The sequence below is a fragment of the Triticum dicoccoides genome, chromosome 5A (genome assembly GCF_002162155.2).
Source record: "Triticum dicoccoides isolate Atlit2015 ecotype Zavitan chromosome 5A, WEW_v2.0, whole genome shotgun sequence".
Lineage (NCBI taxonomy): Eukaryota > Viridiplantae > Streptophyta > Magnoliopsida > Poales > Poaceae > Triticum > Triticum dicoccoides.
In genome coordinates, this window is record NC_041388.1 from 53573742 (window position 1) to 53587033 (window position 13292).

The 13292-nt window shown below is 44.4% G+C and overlaps 1 protein-coding gene across 1 annotated transcript in view; it reads right to left on the reverse strand.

The window, feature by feature from the left end:
* The window catches only part of LOC119299176 (DNA topoisomerase 2-like), a 61794-nt gene that overhangs the window by 41443 nt on the left and 7059 nt on the right, over positions 1-13292 (reverse strand). Inside the window, exon 3 of the mRNA XM_037576428.1 lies at positions 3431-3437. Within this exon, the coding sequence (XP_037432325.1) occupies positions 3431-3437 (7 nt within the window). The remainder of the gene's footprint in view (positions 1-3430; positions 3438-13292) is intronic.

Genomic DNA, 13292 nt, shown 5'->3' on the forward strand with positions numbered 1-13292 from the left:
GAGTTTATGCATTTTGATGTACGAAGTTTGTTCGGAGTCCCGGATGTGATCACGGACATGACGAGGAGTCTCGAAATGGTCGAGACATAAAGATTGATATATTGGAAGCCTATGTTTGGATATCGGAAGTGTTCCGGGTGAAATCGGGATTTTACCGGAGTACCGGGAGGTTACCGGAACCCCCCGGGAGCTATATGGGCCATAGTGGGCCTTAGTGGAAAAGAGAAGAGGCAGCCCAACATGGGCCGCGCGCCCCTCCCCTCCCTTGGTCCGAATAGGACAAGGAGAGGGGGCCGGCCCCTCTCTCTCTTTTCCCCCCTCCGCGAGTCCTATTCCAACTAGGATTGGGGGGGAATCCTACTCCCAGAGGGAGTAGGACTCTCCTGGCGCGCCCTATGTGGCCGGCCGGCCTCCCCCCTTTAGTCCTTTATATACGGAGGCAGGGGCACCCCAGAGAAACACAAGTTGATCCACGTGATCTTATTCTTAGCCGTGTGCGGCGCCCCCTGCCACCATAGTCCTCGATAATATTGTAGCGGTGCTTAGGCGAAGCCCTGCGGCAGTAGTACATCAAGATCGTCACCACGCCGTCGTGCTGATGGAACTCTTCCCTGACACTTTGCTGGATCGGAGTCCGGGGATCGTCATCGAGCTGAATGTGTGCTAGAACTCGGAGGTGCCATAGTTTCGGTGCTTGATCGGTCGGGCCGTGAAGACGTACGACTACATCAACCAAATGCTTCCGTTGTCAATCTACCGGGTACGTAGATCACACTCTCCCCTCGTTGCTATGCATCACCATGATCTTGCGTGTGCGTAGGAAATTTTTTGAAATTACTATGAAACCCAACAGTGGCATCCGAGCCTAGGTTTTATATGTTGATGTTATATGCACGAGTAGAACACAAGTGAGTTGTGGGCGATATAAGTCATACTGCTTACCAGCATGTCATACTTTGGTTCGGCGGTATTGTTGGATGAAGCGGCCCAGATCGACATTACGCGTACGCTTACGCGAGACCGGTTCTCCCGACGTGCTTTGCACAGAGGTGGCTTGCGGGTGACAGTTTCTCCAACTTTAGTTGAACCAAGTGTTGCTACGCCCGGTCCTTGCGAAGGTTAAAACAGCACCAACTTGACAAACTATCGTTGTGGTTTTGATGCGTAGGTAAGATTAGTTCTTGCTTAAGCCCGTAGCAGCCACGTAAAACTTGCAACAACAAAGTAGAGGACGTCTAACTTGTTTTTGCAAGGCATGTTGCGATGTGATATGGTCAAGACATGATGCTGAATTTTATTGTATGAGATGATCATATTTTGTAACCGAGTTATCGGCAACTGGCAGGAGCCATATGGTTGTCGCTTTATTGTATGCAATGCAATCGCGATGTAATGCTTTACTTTATCACTAAGTGGTAGCGATAGTCGTGGAAGCACAAGCTTGGCGAGACGACAACGATGCTACGATGGAGATCAAGGTGTCGCGCCGGTGGCGATGGTGATCACGACGGTGCTTCGGAGATGGAGATCACAAGCACAAGATGATGATGGCCATATCATATCACTTATATTGATTGCATGTGATGTTTATCTTTTATGCATCTTATCTTGCTTTGATTGACGGTAGCATTATAAGATGATCTCTCACTAATTATCAAGAAGTGTTCTCCCTGAAGTGTTCCAGGTGAAATCGGGATTTTACCGGAGTACCGGGAGGTTACCGGAACCCCCCGGGAGCTATATGGGCCATATTGGGCCTTAGTGGAAAAGAGAAGAGGCAGCCCAACATGGGTCGCGCGCCCCTCCCCTCCCTTGGTCCGAATAGGACAAGGAGAGGGGGCCGGCCCCTCTCTCTCTTTTCCCCCCTCCGCGAGTCCTATTCCAACTAGGATTGGGGGGGAATCCTACTCCCAGAGGGAGTAGGACTCTCCTGGCGCGCCCTATGTGGCCGGCCGGCCTCCCCCTTTAGTCCTTTATATACGGAGGCAGGGGCACCCCAGAGAAACACAAGTTGATCCACGTGATCTTATTCTTAGCCGTGTGCAGCGCCCCCTGCCACCATAGTCCTCGATAATATTGTAGCGGTGCTTAGGCGAAGCCCTGCGGCAGTAGTACATCAAGATCGTCACCACGCCATCGTGCTGATGGAACTGTTCCCCGACACATTGCTGGATCGGAGTCTGGGGATCGTCATCGAGCTGAACGTGTGCTAGAACTCGGAGGTGCCGTAGTTTCGGTGCTTGATCGGTCAGGCCGTGAAGACGTACGACTACATCAACCAAACGCTTCCGTTGTCAATCTACCGGGTACGTAGATCACACTCTCCCCTCGTTGCTATGCATCACCATGATCTTGCGTGTGCGTAGGAAATTTTTTGAAATTACTACGAAACCAACACTCAGACGCCGCACATGGTTAAGCTATGGGAAATAAATACCCTACCCAGTGTACAGAGCTTACCGGATTCGCAGGGCGCTTCGCGCTTAACCCATGGTCCTCGGTAAGAGAAGGGAGGACCTCGGCGCCTTTGAACAGCACCTTCCAGATGCCCTTATGCGTCGTGTCAAAGAGCTCGCGCAGAGTCTGGTGCGGGGCCGGGTCGAACTCCCATAAGTTGAAAGCCCGTTCTTGACACGGGAGGATCCGGCGGAAAAGCATGACCTGGACTATGTTGACAAGCTTAAGTTTCTTGCTTGTCATGTTCTGGATACACTTCTGGAGTCCGTCCAGCTCCACCGATGAGCCCCAATACAGGTCCTTCTCCTTCCAGGAAGTGAGCCGCATGGGGATTCCGGATCGAAACTCGGGGGCCGCCACCCAGTTGGTGTCGCGCGGCTCGGTGATGTAGAACCACCCCGATTGACACCCCTTTATGGTCTCCACGAAGGAGCCCTCGAGCCATGTAACATTGGGCATTTTGCCCACCATGGCTCTGCCGCATTCCGCATGTTGGCCGCCTACTACCTTCGGCTTGATATTGAAGCTCTTCAGCCATAGGCCGAAGTGGGGCCGGATGCGGAGGAAAGCCTCGCACACGACGATGAACGCCGAGATGTTGAGGATGAAATTCGGGGCCAGATCATGAAAGTCCAGCCCATAATAGAACATAAGGCCATGGACGAATGGATGGAGGGGAAACCCCAGTCCGCGGACGAAGTGGGGGAGGGAAACCACCATTTCGTGAGGTTCCGGGGTAGGGACGATCTGCCCCGCGGCTGGCAGCCGGTGCGTGATATTCGTGGCTAAGTATCCGGCTCCACGTAGTTTTTTGATGTGTCCCTCCATGATGGAGGAGGCCATCCACTTGCCTCCCGCTCCGGACATGTTTGGAGAGAGTTGAGAAAAAGGATGTGGACTTGGGCGCTGGAGCTTGAGTGCGCGAGAATGGATGGGCAACGAGGAAGAAGGCATGTGTAGAAAAAGGTGAGACCTTATCCCTTTATAAGGGCGGACAAAACTATGCGCCCCCACCAGCCTGGTAAAACTTGCTTATCCCCCAAGCGCCGTAATTGATGGCGCGGTTGGGTTACCCACGTCTGTATTAATGGGAATCCCGTAATAAGGGGACACGATCTCTGCTTCGACAAGGCGTGCCAAGGAAACCGCCTCGTGAAACACGCTGAGACAGGTCATGAAAAACGATTCGAATAAAGACCTGGCTATGGTGTGATGTCACACTACGGGGAACGTTAGCAGATTAGACTTGTGTAAATATTATTCCCTCTATGGTGGTATGTGGAACTTATTTTGCAGAGCCGGACACGATCCTCGTGTTCAAGATCTTCTATGAAGTATTCGGAGGAGGAACCCGCCTTGCAATGCCGAAGACAATCTGCGCGCCGGACTCATCGTCATTGAAGCCTGGTTCAGGGGCTACTGAGGGAGTCCTGGATTAGGGGGTATCCGGACAACCTAATTATATCCTTTGGCCGGACTGTTGGACTATGAAGATACAAGATCAAGATTGAAGACTTCGTCCCGTGTCCGGATGGGACTCTCCTTGGCGTGGAAGGCAAGCTTGGCAATATGGATATGTAGATCTCCTTCCTTGTAACCGACTCTGTGTAACCCTAGCCCCCTCTGATGTCTATATAAACCAGAGGGTTTTAGTCCGTAGGACAACATACAATCATACCATAGGCTAGCTTCTAGGGTTTAGCCTCTCTGATCTCGTGGTAGATCAACTCTCGTACTACTCATATTATCAAGAATAATCAAGCAGGACGTAGGGTTTTACCTCCATCAAGAGGGCCCGGACCTGGGTAAAACATCGTGTCCCCTGCCTCCTGTTACCATCCGCCTTAGACGCACAGTTCGGGACCCCGTACCCGAGATCCGCCGGTTTTGACACCGACAAAGAGTGTCGAACCCAACGAGGAGCTAAAGGCAGAACAAATATTCCCTCAAGTTCTATCGACCACCAATACAACTCTACGCACGCTTGACGTTCGCTTTACCTAGAACAAGTATGAAACTAGAAGTATTTTGTAGGTGTTGTTGAATAGGTTTGCAAGGTAATAAAGAGCGTGTAAATGAAAAATAGGGGTTGTTTAGATAAAGACACAACTAAATTAGTTTTAGTAGAGAGCTTTTTGTTACGAGAAAGTTATTTGCCCCTAAGCAACCGACAACTAGACCGGTAATCATTGTTGCAATTTTATATGAGGGAGAGGCATAAGCTAACATACTTTCTCTACTTGGATCATATGCACTTATGATTGGAACTCTAACAAGCATCCGCAACTACTAAAGATCATTACAGTAAAACCCAACCATATCATTAAAGTATCAAGTCCTATTTATCCCATACGCAAACAACCTACTTACTCGGGTCTGTGCTTCTGTCACTCACGCCACCCACCATAAGAAAATCATGAACGTATTGCAAACCCTACAGAGGGAATCCCTCACGCTTGCGCGACACGGAGAGCACCACAGGACAGCACCAATAATAAAACATGCAACTCAAACCAATCACGATCATCAATTAACCATTAGGACAAAACGGATCTACTCAAACATCATAGGATAGCCATACATCATTGGGAAATAATATATAGAGTTGAGCACCATGTTTAAGTAGAGATTACAACAGGTAAGAGAGAGGTTACACCATTGCATAGAGGGGGGAAGAGTTGGTGATGATGGCGGTGAAGTTGTTGGTGAAGATTGTGGTGATGATGATGGCCCGGCGGTGTTCCGGCGCCATCGGAAGAGAGGGGGAGAGGGGCCCCCTCCTTCTTCTTCTTCCTTGACCTTCTCCCTAGATGGGAGAAGGGTTTCCCCTCTGGTCCATGGCCTCCATGGCATGGGAGGGGCGAGAGCCCCTCCGAGATTGGATCTATCTCTCTGTCCCTCTCTGTTTCTGCGTTCCCAGATTCTTCCCTTTCACCGTTTCTTATATTCCCAGAGATCCGTAACTCCGATTGGGCTGAAATTTTAACATGATCTCTATCCGGATATTAGCTTTCTTGCGGCGAAAGAAGGGCACCAACCGCCTTACAGGGTGTCCATGAGGGTCAGGGGCGTGCCCAGGGGGGTGGGGCGCGCCCCCCTGCCTCGTGCCTCCCTCGGGCACCGTCTTGCGTGGATTTTTCTTCCTAAAAACATATATATTCCAAAAAAATCTCCATCAGTTTTTATCCCGTTTGGACTCCGTTTGATATGAATATTCTGCGAAACAAAAAACATGCAACAAACAGGAACTGGCACTGGGCACTGGATCAATATGTTAGTCCCAAAAATAGTATAAAAAGTTGCCAAAAGCATATGAAAGTTGTAGAATATCGGCATGGAACAATAAAAAATTATAGATAAGACGGAGACGTATCAGCATCCCCAAGCTTAATTCCTGCTCGTCCTCGAGTAGGTAAATGATAATAAAGATAATTTTTGATGTGGAATGCTACCTAGCATAATCTTGATCATGTATCTAATCATGGCATGAATATTAAGATACGAGTGATTCAAAGCAATAGTCTATCATTTGACATAAAAACAATAATACTTCAAGCCTACTAATAAAGCAATCATGTCTTTTCAAAATAACAAGGCCAAAGAAAGTTATCCCTACAAAATCATATAGTCTGGCTATGCTCCGTCTTCACCACACAAAATATTCAAATCATGCACAACCCCGATGACAAGCCGAGCAATTGGTTCAGACTTTTTAACGCGCTTCAGCTTTTTCAACCCTCACACAATACATGAGCATGAGCCATGGACATAGCACTATAGGTGGAATAGAATATGATGGTGGAGGTTGTGTGGAGAAGCAAAAAGGGAGAAAGTCTCACATCGACGCGGCTAATCAACGGGCTATGGAGATGCCCATCAATTGATGTCAATGTGAGGAGTAGGGATTGCCATGCAACGGATGCACTAGAGCTATAAGTATATGAAAGCTCAAACTGAAACTAAGTGGGTGTGCATCCAACTTGCTTGCTCATGAAGACCTAGGGAATTTGAGGAAGCCCATCGTTGGAATATACAAGCCAAGTTCTATAATGAAAATTCCCACTAGTATATGAAAGTGATAACTCAAGAGACTCTCTATATGAAGAACATGGTGCTACTTTGAAGCACAAGTGTGGTAAAAGGATAGTAACATTGCCCCCTTTTCCTTTTTTTATATTTTTATATTTTCTTTTTTTGCAGGCTTCTTTGGCCCCCTTTTTTTCTTTGGGCAATGCTCTAATAATGATGATCATCACACTTTTATTTACTTACAACTCAATATTACAACTCAATACTAGAACAAAGATATGACTCTATATGAATGCCTCCGGTGGTGTACCGGGATGTGCAATGATCTAGCGTAGCAATGACATCAAAAAATGGACAAGCCATGAAAACATCATGCTAGCTATCTTACGATCATGCAAAGCAATATGACAATGAATGATCAAGTCATGTATATGATGATGATGGAAGTTGCATGCAATATATCTCGGAATGGCTATGGAAATGCCATGATAGGTAGGTATGGTGGCTGTTTTGAGGAAGATATAAGGAGGCTTATGTGTGATAGAGCGTATCATATCACGGGGTTTGGAAGCACCGGCGAATTTTGCACCAACTCTCGAGGTGAGAAAGGGCAATGCACGATACCGAAGAGGCTAGCAATGATGGAAGGGTGAGAGTGCGTATAATCCATGGACTCAACATTAGTCACAAAGAACTCATATACTTATTGCAAAAGTTTATTAGCCCTCGAAGCAAAGTAGTACTACGCATGCCCCTAGGGGAATAGATTGGTAGGAAAAGACCATCGCTCGTCCCCGACCGCCACTCATAAGGAAGACAATCAATAAATACCTCATGCTCCGACTTTGTTACATAACGGTTCACCATACGTGCATGCTACAGGAATCACAAACCTCAACACAAGTATTTCTACTAATCCACAACTACCCACTAGCATGACTCTAATATCACCATCTTTATATCGCAAAACTATTGCAAGGAATCAAACATATCATATTCAGTGATCTACAAGTTTTATGTAGGATTTTATGACTAACCATGTGAATGACCAGTTCCTGTCATCTCTCTAAATATATATAAGTGAAGAAAGAGAGTTTAATTATTTCTACAAAAGATATGCCCATGCTCTAACAAATCTAAGTGAAGCAAAAGAGCATTCTACAAATGGCGGTTTTCTATGTAAAGAGAAACATGCAATCCAAACTTCAAATGATATAAGTGAAGCACATGAAGCATTCTATAAAGCCATACTCAAAAGATATAAGTGAAGTGCATAGAGCATTCTATAAATCAACCAAGGACTATCTCATACCAGCATGGTGCATAAAAGAAAAATGAAAACTAAATGCAAAAGACTCTCCAAGATTGCACATATCACATGAATGAAACGAATCTGAAAACATACCGATACTTGTTGAAGAAAGAGGGGATGCCTTCCGGGGCATCCCCAAGCTTAGATGCTTGAGTCTCCTTGACTATTTACTTGGGTTGCCTAGGGAATCCCCAAGCTTGAGCTCTTGCCTCTCTTCCTTCTTATCACATCGAGACCTTCTCGATCATTGAACACTTCATCCACACAAAACTTCAACAGAAAACTCGGTAAGATCTGTTAGTATAATAAAGCAAATCACCACTCTAAGTACTGTTGCAAACCAATTTATATTTTGTTTTTTCATTATAGCTATTGTAGTATAACTTTTCCATGGCTTAATCCACTGATATAAATCGATAGTTTCATCAAAACAAGCAAACTATGCATCAAAAACAGAATCTGTGTAAAACAGAACAGTCTGTAATAATCTGAACATTCACCATACTTATGATACTTGAAAAATTCTTCCAAAATTAGGAAAAATAAACAATTTTTATATAAATACAGTGAAAAAAGAATCAGAACCATTTGACGTTCCAGTAAAAAATGTAAAATTGCGCACTAGAGCCAAAGTTTCTGTCCTGCACCGTACAAACCAACAAGCAAAGTAAACATCCTAAAGGCAAATCTTGGCACATTATTTTAATAATACAATGGAATTGTATAAGGGGATAATTATTTTTGTTGAAAAGTTTTTGTAATAAAGATTCACAAAGTTTCCGTGAGCATGAACAAAGTTCAAGGCTAGCTCCCACTTCAACAATGCTTGTCTTTCTCACTTTCGCTTTTCTTTTTGAAAAGTTTTGGGTTCCCCTCTTTATTTTTGTTGTTTTTAAACTATATTAAAGGACTCAACAGAAATAAATGACTCTCTAAAACTTCTGGGTTGTCTCCCTGGCAGCGCTTTCTTTAAAGCCATTAAGCTAGGCATATAGTGCTCAAGTAGTGAATCCACCCGGATCCCAAGGTATATCAAAGCCAATTTTAATTAGCAATGATTTGTAATTTAGTAGTGAGCACAAAGCAACATATATCATGTAATGATGAAGTCTAACTCTCTTCCTATGCATCGGCATGTCATAAAAGAACAATTCATGCACACATAGTAAAGGCCAATGCATAGTATAAACAGTTTCTTGCAATTTTATCATATTGGAAACATAGAGAGGTGGAGATATAGTTACTCTCTCATAATAATTGCAAGTAGGAGCAGCAAGCACATGCATATTATATTTATCAAAATCATCATGTGTAACGGTATAAGGCAACCCATCAATATAATCCTTAATAAGGGTAAAGTTCTCCAATATAGTGTAGTTGGGAGAATTCAAAAAGATAATAGGACTATCATGCGTGGGTGCAATAGCAACAATTTCATGTTTAACATAAGGAACTATAGCAAGTTCATCTCCATAAGCATAATTCATATTGGCCTCTTGGCCACAAGCATAGCAAGCATCATCAAAAAGGGATATTTCAAAAGAATCAACGGGATCATAGCAATTATCATAGCATTCATCCTTCGGTAAGCATGAAGGGGAATTAAACAATGTATGAGTTCAAGAGTTACTCTCATTAGAAGGTGGGCACGGGTGATCAATCCGCTCTTCCTCCTTTTGTTCTTCGCTCTCCTCCTCATCTTTTTCATCTAATGAGCTCACAGTTTCGTCAATTTCTTCTTCCATAGACTCCTACAGAATATTAGTCTCTTCTTGGACAGCGGAGACTTTCTCAATAAGTGCATCAATATAGGAATGGTATTCATAATTCTCATAGCAATATTTCAATATAGCAAAATTTACAGGCCTATAAACATCATCATCAAAAGCTTCATACTTTTCAAACAAAGATTTAATTTCATGAGCACCCTTAAAAGCAACAAATTCTTCTATTTGTTCCACATCATAGTAGTTATATATACCTCTAGCATAAGAAGCGAAAGTTTCATTATCATTAAATTCACATGAAAAGGGGAGGTGTGGATCCTTCATCCTAGAGCAACAAGTATAATCATATCTCAAGCATAGTTGCCTAGCATACCAATACAACATATAAATTTGATCCCATAATAGTTTCCCTTTTTGAGTCAAGCGATAATCCCTAAAGTATTCATGTTGATCCAACGTGTCTCCCATTACCAAATTGAATGGGGTTTTCTCTATATTATCAAAGTAGTACATAATATCTATCACATAACGAGCATCAAGGGTTTTAGGAGGTTCCTCATCTCCATGAGCAGCAAGTACACCTAATTTTTTAGTATTTCGTGTTCCATATCCATAACTAAAGATAAAGAACAATTAAGAACAGCAAATAAAAATTACTTAGTGATAAAACAAACAAGCACACACAAGAATATTCACCCCACACTATTGCTCCCCGGCAACAGCGCCAGAAAAAGGTCTTGATAACCTGCAAGTATAGGGGATCGCAACAGTTTTTGATAAGTAAGAGTGTCAAACCCAACGAGGAGCTAAAGGCAGAACAAATATTCCCTCAAGTTCTATCGACCACCGATACAACTCTACGCACGCTTCACGTTCGCTTTACCTAGAACAAGAAACTAGAAGTATTTTGTAGGTGTTGTTGAATAGGTTTGCAAGGTAATAAAGAGCGTGTAAATAAAAAATAGGGGCTGTTTAGATAAAGACACAACTAAATTAGTTTTAGTAGAGAGCTTTTTGTTACGAGAAAGTTATTTGTCCCTAGGCAACCGACAACTAGACAGGTAATCATTGTTGCAATTTTATATGAGGGTGAGGCATAAGCTAACATACTTTCTCTACTTGGATCATATGCACTTATGATTGAAACTGTAGCAAGCATCCGCAACTACTAAAGATCATTAAGGTAAAACCCAACCATAGCATTAAAGTATCAAGTCCTCTTTATCCCATATGCAAACAACCTACTTACTCGGGTCTGTGCTTCTGTGACTCACGCCACCCACCATAAGAAAGTCATGAACATATTGCAAACCCTATAGCGGGAATCCCTCACGCTTGCGCGACACGGAGAGCACCATAGGACAGCAGCAATAATAAAACATGCAACTCAAACCAATCACGATCATCAATTAACCATTAGGACAAAACGGATCTACTCAAACATCATAGGATAGCCATACATCATTGGGAAATAATATATAGAGTTGAGCACCATGTTTAAGTAGAGATTACAGCGGGTAAGAGAGAGGTTACACCGCTGCATATAGGAGGGAAGAGTTGGTGATGATGGCGGTGAAGTTGTTGGTGAAGATTGCGGTGATGATGATGGCCCCGGCGGTGTTCCGGCGCCACCGGAAGAGAGGGGGAGAGGGCCCCTCCTTCTTTTTCTTCCTTGACCTTCTCCCTAGATGGGAGAAGGGTTTCCCCTCTGGTCCATGGCCTCCATGGCATGGGAGGGGCGAGAGCCCCTCCAAGATTGGATCTGTCTCTCTGTCCCTCTATGTTTCCGCGTTCCCAGATTCTTCCCTTTCACCGTTTCTTATATTCCTGGAGATCCGTAACTCCGATTGGGCTGAAATTTTAACACGATCTCAATCCGGATATTAGCTTTCTTGTGGCGAAAGAAGGGCACCAACCTCCTTACGGGGTGGCCACGAGGGTCAGGGGCGTGCCTAGGGGGTGGGGTGTGCCCCCCTACCTCGTGCCTCCCTCGGGCACCGTCTCGCGTGGATTTTTCTTCCCAAAAATCATATATATTCCAAAAAAAATCTCCATCAGTTTTTATCCCACTTGGACTCCGTTTGATATGGATATTTGATATGTCTCCAACATATCTATAATTTTTGATTGCTCCATGCTATATTATCTACTGTTTTGGACTATATTGGGATTTATTTTCCACTTTTATATTATTTTTGGGACTAACCTATTAACCGGAGGCCCGGCCCAGAATTGCTGTTTTTTTTGCCTATTTCAGTGTTTCGAAGAAACGGAATATCAAACGGAGTCCAAACGGAATGAAACCTTCAGGAACGTGATTTTCTCACCGAACGTGATCCAGGAGACTTGGACCCTACGCCAAGGCATCAAAGAGGCGATCACGAGGGTGGCGGGCGCCCCCCTAGGACGCGCCCCCTGCCTCGTGGGCCCCTCAGTGCTCCACCGACGTTCTCCTTCCTCCTATATATACCTACGTACCCCCAAACGAATAGAACAGGAGCCAAAAACCTAATTCCACCGCCGCTACTTTCTGTATCCACGAGATCCCATCTTGGGGCCTATTCCAGAGCTCCACCGGAGAGGGCCGTCATCACGGAGGGCTTCTACATCATCATAGCCTCTCCGATGAAGTGTGAGTAGTTTACCTCAGTGAAGGAAATATGCCCTAGAGGCAATAATAAAGTTATTGTTTATTTCCTTATATCATGATAAAAGTTTATTATTCATGCTAGAATTGTATTAACCGGAAACATAATACATGTGTGAATACATCGACAAACAGAGTGTCACTAGTATACCTCTACTTGACTAGCTTGTTAATCAAAGATGGTTATGTTTCCTAACCATGGACAAAGAGTTGTTATTTGATTAACGGGATCACATCATTAGTTGAATGATCTGATTGACATGACCCATTCCATTAGCTTAGCACCCGATCGTTTAGTATGTTACTATTGCTTTATTCATGACTTATACATGTTCCTATGACTATGAGATTATGCACTCCCGTTTGCCAGAGGAACACTTTGTGTGCTACCAAACGTCACAACGTAACTGGGTGATTATAAAGGAGCTCTACAGGTGTCTCCAAAGGTACATGTTGGGTTGGCATATTTCGAGATTAGGATTTGTCACTCCGATTGTCGGAGAGGTATCTCTGGGCCCTCTCGGTAATGCACATTACTTAAGCCTTGCAAGCATTGCAACTAATGAGTTAGTTGTGGGATGATGTATTACAGAACGAGTAAAGAGACTTGCCGGTAACGAGATTGAACTAGGTATGGGATACCGACGATCGAATCTCGGGCAAGTAACATACCGATGACAAAGGGAACAACGTATGTTGTTATGCGGTCTGACCGATAAAAGATCTTCGTAGAATATGTAGGAGCCAATATGAGCATCCAGGTTCCTCTATTGGTTATTGACCGGAGATGTGTCTCGGTCATGTCTACATTGTTCTCGAACCCGTAGGGTCCGCATGCTTAAGGTTACGATGATAGTTATATTATGAGTTTATGCATTTTGATGTACCGAAGGTTGTTCGGAGTCCCGGATGTGATCACGGACATGACGAGGAGTCTCAAAATGGTCGAGACATAAAGATTGATATATTGGAAGCCTATGTTTGGATATCGGAAGTGTTCCGGGTGAAATCGGGATTTTACGGGAGTACCGGGAGGTTACCGGAACCCCCCGGGAGGTATATGGGCCTTAGTGGGCCTTAGTGGAAGAGAGGAGAGGTGGCCAGAGATGGGCCGCGCGCC